At 42.1% G+C, this 19,196-nt stretch overlaps 1 protein-coding gene across 1 annotated transcript in view; it reads left to right on the forward strand.

The window, feature by feature from the left end:
* The window catches only part of ZCCHC2 (zinc finger CCHC-type containing 2), a 104,959-nt gene that overhangs the window by 75,772 nt on the left and 9,991 nt on the right, over window positions 1-19,196 (forward strand). Inside the window, 5 exon segments of the mRNA XM_040353598.1 lie at window positions 2,165-2,236; window positions 5,235-5,289; window positions 8,950-9,082; window positions 11,229-11,284; window positions 13,198-13,283. Of these exon segments, the coding sequence (XP_040209532.1) occupies window positions 2,165-2,236; window positions 5,235-5,289; window positions 8,950-9,082; window positions 11,229-11,284; window positions 13,198-13,283 (402 nt within the window).

The raw sequence follows: 19,196 nt of genomic DNA on the forward strand, positions 1-19,196 counted from the left end.
GTGGCTGTAGGAATGACATCGATCGGGTCTTCCCTATAAAGGGAATCACCCGATCAATGCGCCGCCACAGTGAAGCACGGGGAAGCCGTGTTTACACACGGCTCTCCCCGTTCTTCAGCTCCGGGGAGCGATCGCGACGGAGCGGCTATAAACAAATAGCCGCGCCGTCATCCCGGATCGCTCCCCGAGCGGACCCGACCTCCGAATGTACCGGGGGGGGTCCCGATCGGACCCCCCACCCACGTCTAGCAGAGGACATACAGGTACGTGATTGTGCCTGTCTGTGCCATTCTGCTGATGTAAATGTACATGAGGAGGTCGGGAAGTGGTTAAAAGCTTTGCCAGAGCCCAAGGTATTAACCTGTAACCACAGGGTCTTTAAATATCAAGTTTGTGTCCTGTACTGTATGTCTAAGATATAACATTTTAACATTTACAGGTAAGTAAAAATTCAATGCAAAAAATCAAATTACCCATGCTTTACCCTTCCGCTGCTAGGTCCGTACATTGTATGGACCTAAAAGAGGGGGTCTGTCACACTCCCAGTGGCTGCAGCCATCGGGAATGTGTGCATATCCAACAAGCTGACTTCGGGCTTTCAGAATTAAGCAGTTCGGTGCCCCCACAGCTGCTGTATTTCATCCGCTCTCCTCTCCTTCTTGCTGATTTGAAAGTGACAGGTATGTTGTCACTTCTGGGCCCCCCCTTTCACTTTTCCCAGCTAGCTGGCCTAATCTAATGCAGTGCCATTTACATGATATTCATTGGAGTGCATAAGAAACATCCAGGGTCTTTTAGACCTCGATGTTTCTTTACAGAGAACCTATCGCCAAGAATCATCAATGTAATATCATCCTTACATTTAATTTTGAAAATAAATAAATTACACCCAAAAAATGTTTGAGGTCCTCCCAACCCCACATACATGAACGTAAACGTGTTGGGGTGACAAAAGTGGGTCAGACCACTGTCGCCTTCACCAACTTGTGACAAATGACTGGCCAACCTCTCACCATGCTGTCCCTAATACGAAAAAGAGACACAAACAAGACAACAGCAAAACAAAAAAGGTTGAAAAAATGACAATACTTGTCAAGTCCTGGTTCAGCAGACTACCGTCAAACCAGCAAGGTGATTCTACGACTTGACAGGTGTTCCTTGGTTTGATGTTAAAACAAAAGCTGTCAATTTCAAGGACAGCCCCCTTTTCTTGTTGGTGAGGGGGGTGTTGACAGAAATGATATGACCAATGATTCGGTCTAAGGTGTGACTGCTGGGATATCATGGTGTGTGTGACTATGTCCCAAATACAGTCTTTTATAGGTATTTATTTCTTTGAATACATACATACATACATACATACATACATACATACATACATACATACATACATACATACATACATACATACATACATGTTGGTCTGCTAACTTGTATATTGGTGTCCAGCGTGCAATTGCCCATTGAATGGATATGGGGGCGGAGCTGGAATGTTCCATGCTGAGACACGGGGAGGCGGAGACAAAGGGGTGCTGCAGCTACACAGAAAGGCACGGGATCTGTAGGAAGAGTTCTGTAGTCTGCTGCCGACTGCTGAGACTAGGTGGGGGTACAGACCAGGGGGGTGATGCAGTTGCAGAAGAGGTGTGAGGGCCACATGAATTGGCCTGGAGGGCCAGATTCGGCCTGCAGGCCTTTTCGTTTGAAACGTGTTCGATGGTGCCTGCTTTCAGAAAATGTTTTGGGGGTTTTATGAAATCGTCAGGCCTAAAAAAGTGTGTAAAAATTGCAAAAACAAATCTGGTAGCAAAAGGGCTATATTACGTTGACTCTGGTCATTCTGCTTGTTTCAGATTACTAATGTAGTAGTTGTGGGGGTCTCCAATGTCTGTTCTGTAAACTTCAATGTAAATGCATTTAAGGTACCTGCACGCTATATCTATATTTCTGTGCCACTGCCACATGCCAGCATGTGCTACTGCCAACAGTTCAGGTTTTGGGACAAAGTGGATTTATATGACGTCTCAGATAATGGGTCGGGATATATTTGAGTAATGCAGATTTATCATTTACTAAATGCTTAGAACTGTTATCAATTTGTAAATGTAATAATGTATGGCCTCAACAGTGTTTTTTTTTTTTTTTTTCCTGGTTTTGTTACCAGGTCATTTTCTGACAGGCTCAAAGTTTTGTAAGACGTCTGAAGATAGCTCTGAGACTTCTAGTCAAGAGGAAGGTAAGATTTCCAGACTTAAAAGAATCTTGTGCTTAAAGGATAAGTTCACCTTCACGTCGTTTTACGTTGGTACTTTGACATGGAATACCATTGTTATGGCAGCACATAGCTGCCATAACCCCGGTATCCTCTTAAACTGCAGGCGGCTGGCTTTCAGATAAAAGTGGTCTCTGTGGTGGATTCGCTGCGTCAGTAGTGGCGGAGACAATCTGGTCAATTTCCGTGTGAGACTGGATGCAGAGTGAGGGAAAGATGACCCCCCTACTGGGCTCCATAACATTGGTTGACGGAAGCGGCAGCAAACATCACTTCCGCCAAATGCTCTTAAAGGGTATTTTTTTTTTTTTTTTAAGGACAGTGTAAATATAGAAAATCAAAAAGTAAAATAAAAATAAAAAATTTAATTCTAGCACTGGACCACCTCTGTATATCGAAACTGGTAACCTGTAGACATTTTTAAGTGCCAAAGTTTGTCACCATTCCACAAGCGGGCGCAATTTTGAAGCATGACCTGTCAGATATCAATTTACTTGGTGTAAAATTCTTTCACAATCTATAAAAAAAAATGGGTTGACTTTTACTGTTTTATTTATTTTTTATTCAAAAAAGTATATATTTTTTTGCCCCCAAAAAAAAGGGCTTATAAGACTGCTGCGCAAATACAGTATGACACAAAGTACTGCAATTACTATCCTTTTCTTTTTTTTGGGGGGGGGGGGGGTTCCAAGTAATTTTCTAGCAAAAAAATATATTTTAACTTGTAAACAACAAATCTCAAAAAGAGGCTTGGTTCTTAAAGCAGAGTTCCACCCATTTAAAAGTCAGCTACATAAAGTGTAGCTGCTGACTTTTGATATTCGGACACTCACCTGTCCCAAAGTCCAGCAATGCGGGTGCAGGAAGCCTTGTTCCTCTCCGCTGCGCTGGCATTCTAACTGTGGGTGCCCGGCTGTGGCTTCACAATGGTTGGCCAATCTTCTGGGACCTGTGATGTGTACCAGAAGTTTGCAGGGAGGGGGGGGAGAGGATATCTTCTTTTTTCGGCGCCAGCGGAGGAAGTGGGAGCTGGGTGACTGTAAAAAACTGACATACCAAATGTATAAAGCTGAAATTCAATTTTTGGGTGGAACGTCACTTTGAGTGGTTAAAGACTAAATTCTCCTTATTTGCACTTTTCTGATAAAGGAAATTGCAAGTTTGTTTTGGTTAAGGTCTAACATGTTTCAGAATCTTTTGATTAGACACTCATCAACCGGAAAATATTTAAATTTTTCACACACTTGGTAAAATCTGGTTTTGTTCTTTTGTTTTTTTGCTAGAAAATTACTTAAAGTCCCCAAAGAGTTATACATTGTCTGAAAGCAGAGGCCCTGTGGAATAAAATTGTTGGGGGGGATAGATTATATAGAGAGATATACTTATACTTATATACTTTTTTTTTTTTTTCGCAATATTTGTTCAACGGTTTATCAAATCTATTTTCAGGAAAACCTAAATTAACACGACCTTTAAAAGATGGTGTTGTACCAAACATTTATTGAGTAAATAAAATATCAAACATGTCGAGCCTTCAAACTGTGCTCACCCGAAGCGTCAAACTATGGTGCCCAATATTGTGCTCCAGCAATGATTTGAAAGTCTTTACGGCTGATCCATTTAGAGTCAACAGAAAAAAATGCCCCTAGAATTTTTGCTCTCACTCTGGAATTCATGGATATGCTCAACATGTGAGGAGCAATTGCAGCTTGTATTCATTTGCGTTCCCTTTACGTTCGTTGCATCAGTGTGTGTGCGCATGTGGGGCGATAGGGTTGCTGTTTAGCTTTTTTCTATTTATTTTAAACACTTCAGCTCCGGAAGGTTTGATCCCCTTCATGACAGGCAATTTTTTTGCTATTTAGAACTATTTAGAACTGCACTACTTTAACTGGAAATTGAATGGGTATGCAACGCTGTACCCACATGAAATGTATATAATTTTTTACACGGCTTCTGCTAATGGCGAATACTACTAATGTCGGTGATCAGCAATCTATAATGGAGCTGCGATAGTGCAATCTGACATTGACTGGAAACTAACTTTCACTGACATCACCACAGACACTTATACAGTGATCAGTGCAAACACTTAACACTGTCACTGTACTAATGACACTGGCTGAGAAGGGGTTAGGATCTGGGGTAATCAAGGGGTAAAATCGGTGCCTAACAATATGTAATGTGTGCTGATTTTTGCTAAAGACCTTTGTTTCTCAGCTTTGTGTGTTCCCTAAACCGAAAACGGGCAGCGGCATACCCGTACCGGCTGCCCATCTGCAGTATATTGCGGGCGGTACACAATATACTGGTTAATAATAAATAAATATATATTTATTTTTTATTTTTTTGCTAACAAGCACCATGTGTTATGGCACCAGCAGGTGAAAGGTTCTTATGGAGAAACTAGGAGTCTATTAGACCACTAACCTATCCCCTGCCTTCCACTCCAGTGGATCAAACACAGGATTGTACTTGATCAGCAGGTAACCCAGCATGTCGGCTGGGATTCTGACTGTTCTGAACCTGGAAATTATCAGGGCTGAGAACTGCAGTATCCTGACTCTATTTACTGAGGTCTCAGAGGAGTGGGAGAGCCTAGGAACCAGTCCAGGGGCAATGGCACTTCAGAGTACCTTACAAATTAAGGGGCTGCTCTACTGCCAGCCGGATCACTTTCACATGGAAGCCAGAAGCTAGCTAAAAACGATTCCAAGCTCAAGGCTGCTGTGTGAATTTGTACTAAAACCTTGTCCACTCAGACATTTATAAATGTACCTTGGTGGTAGACAAGTCGTCATCAATATCAGTGATTGTTATATATTGGTAGGTAGTGTACAACCAAAGCTCCTATTTGTATGTGCAGATAAACAATTATTGCACGTGTTGTACGTTCTGCGAATGGGGTTTGCTGAGAATGCAGCTAGTTTGTTTGCTGTAACATATTTCTTCTTTTTGTTAGATGGTATGCACCACACAACAGGCTACAAGAAATCAGGAAAAAGTCTGGTTACAAAGTAAGTTCACTTATTCTTTTGGAAGTTAATATGATCTGTTTATTATTATTATTATTGTAGCAGCAGTAAAGTAGAAGTCTTAACCACTTTACAACTGTCTTTTAACGTCCTCAACTTTGTGCGGTGATATCTGAATGTTGGGTGCAGCTACAGGCATCATTCAGATATCACCATCTTCAGCCGCCGATTCTTTGCACGATAAGAACAATCAAAGCGGCAGTTCCGCCGCTTGATCGTTCTTATAGGCGGTGGGAGGGGATCTCCCCCCCCCCCCCGGATGCTTCCCCGGACTCTCCCTTGCCATCGGGGGCCCGGAGAGCGAATCGGCCAGCGCTCCCTGGGAAGCATAGAGATGACCAGTCATCTCTATGACTGTCGGAGGCCCGGGCGCGACGTTATGACGTCACGCCCGGTACCCGCAAGTAAACAAAGCCCCAATTGCGGCTGTCGGCATGTGATCGGTGAATTTTATTTCACCGATTTCATGGTTGTAAGCCTGGAGGAGAGATGTGGGGTCTTATTGACCCCACATCTCTCCATAAAGATGACCTGTCACAGTGATTCCTATTGCAGGGGATGTTTACATTCCTTGTAATAGAAATAAAAGTGATAAAAAAAAAAAGTGTAAAAATAAAAAAATTAAGTATAATGAAAAAAAAATATATTTTTTTTTAAACGCCCCAGTAGCTCGTGCGCAGAAACGAACATGCATGCAAGTCCCGCCCACATATGTAAACGCTGTTCAAACCCCACATGTGAGGTATCGTCGCGTGCGTTCGAGCATGTGCAACAGTTCTAGACCTCCTCTGTAACTCGAAAATAGTAACTTGTAAAAAAATTAAAGCGTCGCCTATGGAGATTTTTAAGTTCCGAAGTTTGGCGCCATTCCATGAGTGTGCGCAATTTAAAAACGTGACATATTGGGCATCTATTTACTCGGCATAACATCATCTTTTACAGTATACAAAAAAACTGGGCTAACTTTACTGTTTTGTTGTTTTTTAATTCACGAAACTGTTTTTTTCCCTAAAAAAAGACGTTTGAAAAATTATTGCACAAATACCGTGCGGGGGGAAAAAAAGTTGCAATGACCGCCATTTTATTCCCTAGGGTGTCTGCTAACAAAGAATATATAATGTTTGGGGGTTCTGATTAATTTTCTAGCAAAAAAATTTAGATTTTTACATGAAGAAGAGAAGTGCCAAAATAGGCCCGGTTGTCAAGTGGTTAATACATCATAGGTAATATCCATGTACCTTCAGGTGATTTGACACTGGCAAACCTTTAGAGGACACGCCCCCTTGGCACCTCCCCTGATGGTGACCTTTTCATCCTTGGCTTAATTAGTTTTACATTTTATCTTTATCATATTATGTTTGAATTATTCAATCAACCCCTCACTCTCTTCTAATGGCAACATAGAAGCAGTGTATCCAGATCAGCACAACCTCAATAAAACCTTGGGAGCCCTACTTAGACCCTACTCTGTGTGGATGGCCTGTATTGTTGCTTTGGGCACTGGATCCTGCATGGTCGCTTGATACTTGGTACAACACAGGATGCTATACGGGTCTCCAGGGCCATGGCCTATAACTAGCAAACCCAGTCCCTGAAGCCCTCTTCGGGGTGGGGGAGTTTGTGATCACCATGATAGGCGAAGCCTTGACTCTATATACAGTTCAGCTTCATGGACAGGCAAGATAAGGTCATCCTAAATCTGACTGCTATTGTAACGGGTCTATATTTTGAAAGTTTTCACCTTGTGGTGTAAACTTTCCAAACTTGGCGCTAAAACTTAACAACTCAGAACTTAGTCTTACGTGGATGGCCTTGTGTTGCATCACTCCACTGGTTGCACACTTTACCATCACTTTTGCCTATAGCCCTTATAAGGTACTTGGGCACTTTCTACTGCCCTTTGCCATAAGTATTTGGTACTGGATGATCTACAGCTGAGTTACTGCATACTCCTTATGGGGACACATACTCTGCCCCCAATTCTGTGAGTACCTCACTTGTATCTGTGGTGCAGACCAGATGAAAGGGGGTCAATGCTAAATAGTAGGCAAGTATTTTTAGTCTGCTGAAGGCCTGCACAATGCTAAAAAAACTCAGTGACAATGCATCCTTTCGGCGCAAGACTGGTCCAAATACCAATCTCGGCATCCAATTCTCCGATTCAGGCATGCATGCAGCAAACGGCCCATTTGACTCAAACCGAATTCTCTGCATCTGTGTCATGTTTTCTCTGACAGTTTTACAGCCTTAATACAGACATCTTTTTCCAGGGCTCAAAAATGCCATGCCTTTCCTTCTCCTCCCATTTCTCAACCCGAGTCATATTCTGATTTGCCAGTCCTAGAGGATATTTGAGGCCTTATTGGAAGAAGCTGCAAAATATTTTTCTTCAGACTGTCACAATATTAAAGAGGGATTTTCACACATGCTTGCTAACATTGAAACGCTTATTGCCTCTGCAAAAGCCTCGGCATTGTGCAGCCTGACTCTTCCCTAGCTCTCCATTCCCCTTTTTGTATAAAAAAACCTGCAAAATATTCCCAGTCTGACGACTGGGTCATTACAGAGAGGATTTTTTTTCTTCCCACAGATTTTTTTCTGAATTCCAGTGGAAAAATAGTTTGCAAATAAGTGAACCAATTCCTGTAGTTGATCCTGCCATCTCTGTCCTAAGCAAATATGTTGCATTACCTATTGAAGTTCCATCTTTCATAGACTCTACAGATAGAAAATTGTAATTTCTATTTATCAAACTGCAGCTAAATGGGCTAGGGCAATGAAGAACCAACGATTTCTGGATCTTGCTGTTACAGAGCAATTATAGCGATTGCCCAATGCTCTGCTTTTTTGTGTGGATGCTAGAACGTCATGAGCTTTCTAGAATGGCTCATATCTTCATTGTTCTGTGTAGCTTCTTATAGCTGAAGCTGCCTGCAAGAGACACCTCACACCTATGTCTTTTCAAAGAAGACCTCTGTTTGGTGAGGCACTAGACCAATTCATCAAAGATTTCACAGGAGGAAAGGTTTTACTTTTACAGTGGAAGATCCCAAACCTCCCCCTTAAGAGCCCCCCCAACGTCTCTAAAAGTCCTTATTTCTTATCACTGGAAGGTTGTCACTACAGATACAACTCTGAGGAGGATTGTTCCAATCCATAACAGTCCAAGGAACATGGCCACTGGGGGAATTCAAGCTCCCCATCAACACCTGGGGGAACTCAGAGCAATCCCCTCGACCTTGCAGCACTGGACCCTCTTTCTGAAGTGACACTCAGTCACGGTACAGACAGTGTCGCAATTGTGGCATACATCCACAATCAAAGGACTCAAAACTGAGGACTCAAGGAGTGGGGTAGGGTTATAGAAAAGGCGTGGATCTTCTAAAGCTTTGCTAATGGCCAATCACCTGAGGGTACACAATAACCCATGGTGTATGAATACTCTGCCTGTTTCCTGTACTGTACTCCAAGATATTAAATTCAAAGGTCAAGTCTAAATTCCTCAAATATTTCTGTTTACTTCTGTGTTTGTGTCCATGCTATGCTATTATACTTTGCTATAATACTTGAAAAAGTAGCACTGAGTGTGCTTTTTATTATTTCAGAATGACTGCTGCATTATTTGTATACTTTTTCCAACAGTTATGTTGCTGTGAAAAGCTCATCCGGTGATGCTGTTCACATCTCTCACCCTGAACAAAACGGAACAGACTGGAGGAAGAATGATTGTAGGGACCCTCAGCATCCTTTGCGCTATATAAATGATAGATACCAGGTAAGAGCAGTAATAATCAGTATCAAAGCTTAAAAGGAACCTACTGCCAGATTATGAACATTCAAGTTATGTTCATATTCTTGCCAAACAGTAAAATAGTATTTTATTACTTGCCATACCCTTGAAGCACATTAAGGGAAACCAAATAAAGTCTTCAGGTAAATTGGGTTGCTGCGATTGTCCGCTTTTGTGATGGGGAAGAGATTGGGTGCAGTTTTGCTAGGGGGGTGGGGGGGGGGGGTAGTCCCTGTTTCTAGGAGGACGACTGTCATTGGCCACTGTTAAAGCCAATCACAGTCCTGCTTGCCACGTCCACCCTCTGGAGGAAGATGACTCGCTTGGTTGCCACTACCACGCTCCAGAAACAAGTGATTTCACTGTGATTGAGAGCCACAATAAGGTGACAGTTTGTGGAATTACTGTTGAGCTTCTGGGAACTTTGTTGAAATTATTCCTGAACCTTTGCATTGCTTCTGAACCCCTGCTCTCTTTTAAGCCAGAGCCAGTATTCAGTGCAATGAAAATCACACCCAACTTTTGGTGCCACACTTTTTTTCAGCTGCGGGGGCCCAACTTATGTTCCTGCACACAGGCCCACTGCTTTTAGAAAATACCCCTGACCTGAGCTCATTGCGCATCCATTCCAGATGCTTGTATGTGACCAGCTGCAGTGTACATGAGGCCTTGGTGATAAATATACACTTGAATGCTTTGGGTGATGGACTTACATTTGTGAAAAATGTCCTATAAGAACTGTCTGTTATACCCTGTGAATGAGCGCAGACTTTTGGGCATTATGTTGGCTCCATCATTTTGATATCTCTTACAGTACGAGGGAGGTTTTTTAAGGCACTGTCATCTCTTGATGTGGCTTTAGATCAGGTGTGCCCAACCTGTGGCCCGCGACCTCCTACTCTGTGATGGTGGGTTGGCAAGCCCGGATCTTGGGTTCCCAACCCTTTATCTCAGAGCATTAGTGTTGTGAATGAAATGAGATGTAGAGGAAGCAAGGGGCTGTGGAGCAGAGATCCATAAGCCAATGCTTCCTGTATAGCACCGGTTCCTTTCACAGGCGGAGTGATACCAAATGTGCTCTGCCTGACTTATTTGCGGTTATTATAGGTCAGTTCATTACTAAAATCCCAGTGTATATATATGGGCATATCTTCTGCATTGGTTACTCGGCTTCTTTTTATCTGATCCCCAAGTATAGTGTGCCTTCAGGTTACCTGCACTGAGCCATAGACTTCTGTAATTACCTGCAGGTTTGGTTTGCTTTCTGAAAGTGCACCACACCTGCAGGATATAATAGAAATCTATAGAAAAATGCAGCTAACCCACAGGAAAGCCTCAGGTGCACTGCACCGTACCCACAGTGTGGGTAAACTGCAGCGCATCAGTGTGAAAGCAGCCTTAGGCCCCTTTCACAGGATCCGACCTAATTGGACCCTCCATTCATCTCTATGGAGCGGCAGATGAAAACGGACTTGTGTCCATTTACACCCGCCTACCTCCAATTCGATCCACTAAAAAAAATAGAAGGGGATCTGTCCCCTTCCATCTGGGCAGATCAGATCGGAGGGCCCATAGAGTATGCATGTCATCCGCCCGCTCCACTCATTGTGGTCCGTGAACAGTTACCAAGTCGTTTAAATGGCCCTCGCTCTTCAAAAGGTTGGGTACCCCTGCTATAGATGCTTGATCCTCTCCCATTCTTTAATTAACCTCTAGATCAGTGGTTCTCAACCTTACTAGTACCGTGCCCCCTTGATAAAATGTTCCAAGTTGTGGGGACCCCTAACAGTAAAATTATTTTCGTAGCATGTGTTGTCAGCACCCAAGGCAAGTCATTTGCACCCCTAACCACTTGTACAGTATTAAAACACCTCATGGTACATTTTAGAATGTACCACTCTTTCTCTTCTCTTTTCTTTCCCTTTTATCTCTCTCTAGCCTAATTTCTTCCCCCCCCCCCCCCCCCCATTCCTCTCTCTAGCCGTCTTTTTTGCTCTCTTATTCTTTCTCTCTTTTTTTCTTTGTTCCTCCCCCTCTTTTCCTCTCCCTTCCATGTATTCTCTATTTGATGTTCTACACTGTAGTCTGATTTTGGACAAAACCTTTTTTGAAAACTGCTCTGTTTTCTCAGCAGCGTACATTGGAAAAATGCAGCTCACGTTTGGTACGTCGGGAAAACACAGAAAGGTAGTGCCTTATTTTGTTGCTTTTATTAATGAAATGGGGGGGGGGGGGAGTCAGTGTATTACTGCTGTAGTTCTCTTAGGTTACTTCTGCATTTTTTTCTATTTGTTTGTTGTGGAATGTGGTGATGGTTAAGGCTTCATTCACACCTGAGCGTTTCAGCTCCTAAAACACCCCACAAAAGCCTGAAAAACGCCCAACAAATAAGATTCCATTAATTTCAATGGCACCTGTTCACATCTCAGCATTTTGTCACCTGAAGCAAAACGCCTTAAAGGGGTTGTAAACGTAATTTTTTTCCCCTAAATAGCTTCCTTTACCTTAGTGCAGTCCTCCTTCACTTACCTCATCCTTCAATTTTGCTTTTAAATGTCCTTATTTCTTCTGACAAATCCTCACTTCCTGTTCTTCTGTCTGTAACTCCACGCAGTAATGCGACACTTTCTCCCTGGTGTGGAGAAAGCCTCTTGAGGAGGCGAGTGTCAGGACGCCCACTGACACATAGCTCCTTTCTGTATCTGCAAAGTAGAGAGTGTCCTGACCCTCCTGCTCCCCCCTCCCCCCTCAAAAGGCTTTCTCCACACCAGAAAGCCTTGCATTACTGTGTGGAGTTAGACAGAAGAACAGGAAGTAAGGATTTCTCAGAAGAAATAAGGACATTTAAAAGCAAAATCCAAGGATGAGGTAAGTGAAGGAGGACTGCATTAAGGTAAAGGAAGCTATTTAGGAAAGAAAAAAAAATACCTTTACAACCCCTTTAAGCTCAAAAGAAAGAACATGAGCTTATTGGGGGCAGATTACAAGCGTTTTTCTGCTTTTTACATTGGTGACCTGTACAAATTTGAGGCAAAACCACGTGACTTTGAAACGCTCAGGTGTGAATGCAGCCTTACAGTAGCCTCAGTTTTTCTTTTCTCAATTGTAAACTGAATTTTTGTTAGTAAAGGGACACCTTTTATATTTGTTTTTTTGTGACAGTCCTGGTTTCTGAGGCTTTTGTAAGTTTTATTCAAGTTTCCCAAAATACAGGGGGTGAAGATCAGACCCTTATCCCATAAAAGCTTTCATATGGATTCACATAAGGGTTTGATACAAGGCACAGAACGTGTCCAAATTAAATTAACATTATGGTAATGAGTAGAAGGTACAGTGTGACAGTAGCATCATAACAAAATGTATTTATGTGTCAGGAGGAGTTTTCTCATTCCCAACAAAAACAATTGGGAAGTCACACAAACTGGGGAGTGGTGGGAAGGAGGGGCAGCTCTACCAGGGCATAGCTGAAGTTTAAACTTCAGTTGGTTTTAGTATTGAGAGAGGCGGATGGGAAAACTCAAGGTTGTTAAGGTTGGTATGCCTGTCTTGCAATTTGGTCACCCCTTCTTCCATTCTTATAATGGGATTCAGCTCAGCGGTCAAGTCTGTTATGTTAGGTCCAGTTGTGGACCTCTTATGTCTGGGGGATAAATCTTCCACCTGTAGACATGAAAAACCTCAATAGGCTTTGTTTGGCCACCTTAAATGTGCCAGGGATAACAAGAGAGGGAGGGTTTCGGGGCAATTTACACTGTAGACACAGTACAAAAATAGACTGCCAAAAATGTTGGATACGTTTGCAGATCTGCCAGATATGAGGCATGGTGCCGCCCCTCACCATCTCCAACACCTAATACACTCTGGGAAAGATTTTATGTAATGTGTAGGGGCATCGGTACCACATAGAGCATCTTGTAATCCCTTTTTTGTACCTGACTATGCACATTGTAAAGCTGAGGTGTAATGTTTTTTTTTTACCAGTCAGCTTTTATCATTCATTACATGTCTAAGTTGCAGGTATCTGAAAAAATATATGAATATTTTATTTTTCTGCATTGCCTCTCCGGTGCATTCTAACGTGAGCCTTGTGCTTTAAATAGAAGTAATCAGAAAGTTGATGGTCGGTCGACATGCAGAGCAAATGGGATTAAATCATCTCCGAACATTCGGGTTGCTTCTGTGAAGGGTAAGTGCCATGAGTAAAATAAGACTTTTGTGCTATAGTAGAATTTTGTATTGAAATGTAGCACCTTTTTTTTTTTTTTTTTTTATTATTATTATTATTATTATTATTAGATTTTTTGTTAGAAATTGGATCACCATTTGTTTTTTTCTTTCTGGAGATTTCCTGTACTGATGATTGTGGTACTCTGGTAGCAGTTAGGATAGGTTCACACATGTCCAGCTGTGGTTTTCAGTCGAGAGTCTGGTGTAGTTTTGGTGACCGGTTCAGGTGCAAATTTTTACTTGAATTCGTACCTAAACCAGACTCAAAATCTCACAGGACCCTTTTTTAGGCTCCATTCACATCTATGTATGTTGCTTTTGAGCGTTTCTGCAGTGCTTTTTGCTGTGTTTTCTGCGTCTTTGCCGCGATTTGTGTCCTCCTTTAATTTTTATATTATACGTTCACTGTATATAGCTAGTTGCTAAAAAGTGGGTCAGGAAGCCGGCCGCCGTGTCGTTGGTAACAGATAAGTCCTCAGCTGTTGCCAAGAAAATTCACAATTTTTTATTTTTATAAAATTGGCGTGGGGTTCCCCCACAAAATCCATACCAGACCCTTATCTGAGAATGCAGGTCAGGAAAGGGAGGGGGGAGAGCTAACCAGCGCCCCTGCCCTGAAGGGGGCTTCCAGATTCCAATAAGCCCCTGCCGGCAGACCCTGATCACCACCGGCCAGGGTTATTGGGAAGAGGCCCTTGTCCCCATCAACATGGGGGGGGGGGGCCATGCGGTCTGGTATGGCTCAAGGGGGGGCGCTCACTCATCCCCTCCCCTCCCTTTCCAGGCTGCAGGATAAGGGTCAGATATGGATTTTGGAGGGGACCCATGATTAAAAAAATGTATTGATGTGAACCTGTTCCATAGAAACCCATGTTAAAAAAAAAAAAAAATTCTTGTATTTCTGCAAAAAGCATCAAACACATTAGTGTGAATCAAGCCTTCGAAAAGGACCGCAGCCCGCCCCGGACTCCTATGAAAGCTAGTCGGATTCACATGTTATGCAAATCTGATGCAGTTAAAAATGCATTCAATTCACATATATGTGAACCGAGCCTTAAGGGGAGAAATCTCCAGTGGGGACACAGGGGGGGGGGGGGGGGGGAGGGGAAAGCTATCAGAAGTACTAGCCTTTCCAAAACTTTACTATGAGATTTTCTGTCTTCATTATTACTGGGAGAGGAAATTAAGGAAAATGTTCCTAAAGTGAATTAAAAAAAATACATGGCTACATGTATACTAAAGGGACACGTATGATATTGGCTGCTTTTTGAATACCTATGGTACATAGGTTGAAAAAAGACACGGGTCCATCCAGTGTGTGATATTAGAGAGAGGTTTATAAATGTCCCTTGTTTTGGAATGCTCTGCTGTCATGTGCAGGCCGCTTTACACCAAGTATAAAAACTCTGGAGAAGACAATTATGTAATAAAAACAATCAGCAAGTTAACTGGTGCATTTGTTTTTAAGTTTATTAGAATTGACATTTTATATTTGGCGCAAACATCTCATAATGTGCAGCACACCAACATCTTTTTTATTGAATGAGTTTTGCACTTGTCAACCCCAACCCACTTACTGACTCTTTAACCTCAACATTACATCTAGAATGGAAATAAATCCACATTGTTTTTTAATTCAGATAAAAACCTAAAAAGTCTTGCTTGCACAATTAAACACCTCATTTGCCATGAGCACTTTTTAAATAAGGGTGGTGCCACCATTTGCCTTTGGAGTCCACTTGTGTGTAATTGCAACTATAGGGTTGTGTTATAATTATATAGCATACACTTAAATTCTCATTCTAAAAGGCCCCAGAATTTGTTAAAGGTACCCAAATAAATATGAATTGTAAGATCAATGAGGAGAATTCTGTTGAAGGAAGAAGCAGGCTTTTTTAAATTGAACTACTTGCCAACCAGACGCTGTCGTTATAGGGTGGCAGGTTAGCTCCCCTGGGCAAATCACGGTAGCTGCACACTGGCCGCTTTAAAGGGGTATTTTGGGGGGGGGGTTGTGCGGCGCAATGTAAGAGCCTATGCGCGTGGTCGGAGGCTGCGATATCTTCTATGGGGATGTTGCTGGTTTATACTGACATATCCCCGTTCTGACAAGTGATCAGGAATGGCAATCTCACTCTACTCCCTGTCAGTACACTGCCCCCACAGTTAAACATCTCCCTAGGGAACACTTAACCCCTTGATCGCCCCTAGTGTTGACCCCTTCCCTGCCAGTGACATTTATACAGTAATCAGAGGCTATTTTCAGCTCTGATCCATGTCACATATACATGTCAATGGTCCCAAAAAAGTTTCCGTGTCGGATCTGTCCGCCGCAATGTCGCAGTCCCGCTAAAAATCACTGATCACCAACATTACTAGTAAGAAAAAAATATATTAAAATGCCATAAATATATTCCCTATTTTGTCGATGCTATGCCCTTTGCGTAAACCAATGAATGTACGCTTATTGCGTTTTTTTTTACCAAAAATATATCTAGAATACACATTTGGCCTAAACTGATGAAGTAAATAATAAAAACCGCAGGGGTGATCAAATACCACCAAAATAAAGCTCTATTTGTGGGGAAAAAGGACGTTGGTTTTGTTTGGGTACAGCGTCGCACGACCACGCAATTGTCAGTTAATGCGACGCAGTGCCATATTGCAAAAAAAATGGCCTAGTCATTAAGGGGGCAAATCTTCCAGTCCTTTAAGTGGTTAATGAATGAACATAAAATACATTTTATTTTTGGACTTGACTGTAAAATGTATTTCTTGTAGTTCAATGAGGGCTCTATGCTCATACTCTTGGTACTACTTTTTCACCAAATTGAGAGACCGCACAGTCAGTTTATTTAGTAGATTGCTTAATCCAGTGATCTCTCCAGCCTTTAGAATATTCCCAGCCATATTTACAAAAGAGCTCCCAGCTGTATCTACAGATGCAGTGATGTTAGCAGCAGCCTGATCGTGGTGGAAAATTGGGTAGTAGATTAGCAGCTTATAATTAAGAAAATAATCCACATAAAACCCAGTGGAGCAGCTCCTACTAAAGTGTACAGTCACTCACAACACAGAAAATCGAATGTAAAATGAAAGGCAGTGAAGCACTCCAATTACTATAATAAACATGCAATATTAATCAATGTGTAATCACATCCGTGCCAAAACAAACAATCCTTGCTTTTATTGTTAAATACAGTGAATAAACATATTAATATATAAATGTGTATGAAGAAAAACTTGCTTAATGTGAAGAAAGAGTCAGTCCAAACAAGCCCACACTTTTATGTGAATCACAGCAAAACTTCCCTGCAGTGAACACAAATATAATGGTAGGTCAGCAATCCTGTGAAATTTTTCCACGTGTCACACAAGTGTGCATTATAATATGTGCCCTCACCTTCAATGGTGGACTTCACTGATAAATAGGTCTCATTGCTTAAAGAGATCAACTCCAAAGCTCTTATCGTCTACACAGGGCTCAGATGCTCATATTGAAATGCATGGAAAGCTTCATAGTGTGTACCATGTTGTAAAAAATAAATAAAAATTGCTTGGGAAGTAATCCACTCACATGTACACAATACACACAGGCATATCATAAAACCAGTCTCGGTACTGCTATTGTAAACCAGCAATCAGATTGTGTTCTTCCAGACTTTAACAAAGGTAGGTAAAGACTCTCTTAACTTGTGGAGGCAAAAACATTATCGTGGCAGCCAATAAACCAATAATTGACTCTGCCTTTTACCTGGAAGTAAGAAGCCCAGCAAGGAATCCAATATAAACATAATGCTGGTCGCTTAATCCTCCCGAATCCAATACTGTTAACAAAAAAGTATAAAATACAAAGATTTATGGATGCCAGCAAACTAATGCCAGGAATATAATAAACTAACACCAATGTCTTTACACTTCCAGGTACTATATATGGGCGAAATTTTTAAATATATGTATACAACATTGTGATACAAAAAAAAATAATAATTTAAAAACTAAACAAATGGGCATATAAAATAGAGATAAGATATCAAAATATGTAATATAGCGAAATAGATGTTAATAGATATAGAGATGTCTATATGCATGCATTCACCCCTCACATTTTTGAAAATATTTTGTTATATATTTTCATGTGACAACACTGAAGAAATTACACTTTGCTACAATGTAAAGTAGCGAGTGTACAGCTTGTAGAACAGTGTCAATTTGCTGTTCCCTCACAATAACTCACCACAGCCATTAATGTCTAAACCGCGGGCAACAAAAGTGAGTACACCCCTAAGTGAAAATATCCAAATTGGACCCAAAGTGTCTATTTTGTGTGGCCACCATTATTTTCAAGCACTGCCTTAACCCTCTTGGGCATGGAGTTCACCAGAGCTTCACAGGTTGCTACTGGAGTACTCTTCCACAACGACATCACGGAGATGGTGGATGTTGGAGACCTTGCACTCCTCCGCCTTCCATTTGAGGATGACCCACAGATGCTCAATAGGGTTTAGGTCTGGAGACATGCTTGGCCCATCCATCACCTTTACCCTCAGCTTCTTTAGCAAGGCAGTGGTCATCTTGGAGGTGTGTTTGGGGTTATGTTAAACTGCCCTGCAGCCCAGTCTCCGAAGGGAAGGGGATCATGCTCTGCTTCAGTATGTCACAGTACATGTGCCATTCATGGTTCCCTCAATGAACTGTAGCTCCCTAGTGCCGGCAGCACTCATGCAACCTATGCCGTTTTTAGAGCCCTATGCCATTAACAGCCATTAACAGATCGTCTATTCAAAGGACCAGGGCCTGTGAACTTGGAAGAAAGATCATAAATCGATGGAAGCCCTGTTTTTCGATGACAGCATGCCGCTGGAGGCCTTTGTTTTACCCCAGGTTCACACTGGGCTGCGGTAATGAAGCCATGTGAGTCAGCTGAACTCGCACGATTTCTCTCCCACTTGTCAGTCCCGATTTCTGCACAGATGTCAATGTATATCGCGAAAAGTAGTACAGAAACTACCTTTTGAAATTGGTGCAGCGCCGCAGATGCGGCGTTGCACCGATTAGGACGGTGCAAATGCTGCCGATTTGACATGTCAAACTGCACCAGTGTGAACCAGGGCTTAAGGTAAGTTTTGCATAAATAAAACCAGCACATTATTTTTTTGCTCCATCGGTTGGTAGAGCGCACATTTTGAGTCACGCTAACTCATTTAAAAAATGAGGACTTAAAGGGTTATAACATTGCCTTGCAGGTTTTTTTTTTTTTTTTCCAGTTTACCTTCACCTTAATTAATAAAAATTAACAGAGTGGTTTCACACTGCTGTGGTTTGGCTTCAGCGCAGGTATACCTGCATTTTTCATTTAACCTGTGGTTACCCACAGACGTGCCATTACGTCCTGCATATTTTTCAAGTTTTTTCAACACGCACCTAAGATGCAGCGTGCAGGACTTTTGGTGCGCTTTCAGATAACACGCTAAAATGTGGGACATAATAGAAAGTCTAAAGGAAAACCATGGGTACACCCACGCTGCAGCCAAACCGCAGCTCAGCAGCGTGAAACAACCCTTGAAGAAATGGCACAAGTTTCAAATTCCATTGGGTACTGTACCTTTAGCCACTTCTTTGAGGCACAATAGCTGAGACATATAGGTGGATGCCATCCATACACTGCTCATCTCTTCATGGCACCACCAATCTGCTCTTCACAGATACAGAATAGAAGTTACCCTTTGTCAATAACTAGTTGGGCTTTCACATAATTTTAGTTATCAGTAATTCAACTTTAACCACTTCCCGCCCGGCCTATGGCCGATTTACGTCCGGGAAGTGGTTATGAAATCCTGACAGGACGTTCTAGAACGTCCTGCAGGATTTC

The sequence above is a fragment of the Rana temporaria genome, chromosome 5 (genome assembly GCF_905171775.1).
Source record: "Rana temporaria chromosome 5, aRanTem1.1, whole genome shotgun sequence".
Lineage (NCBI taxonomy): Eukaryota > Metazoa > Chordata > Amphibia > Anura > Ranidae > Rana > Rana temporaria.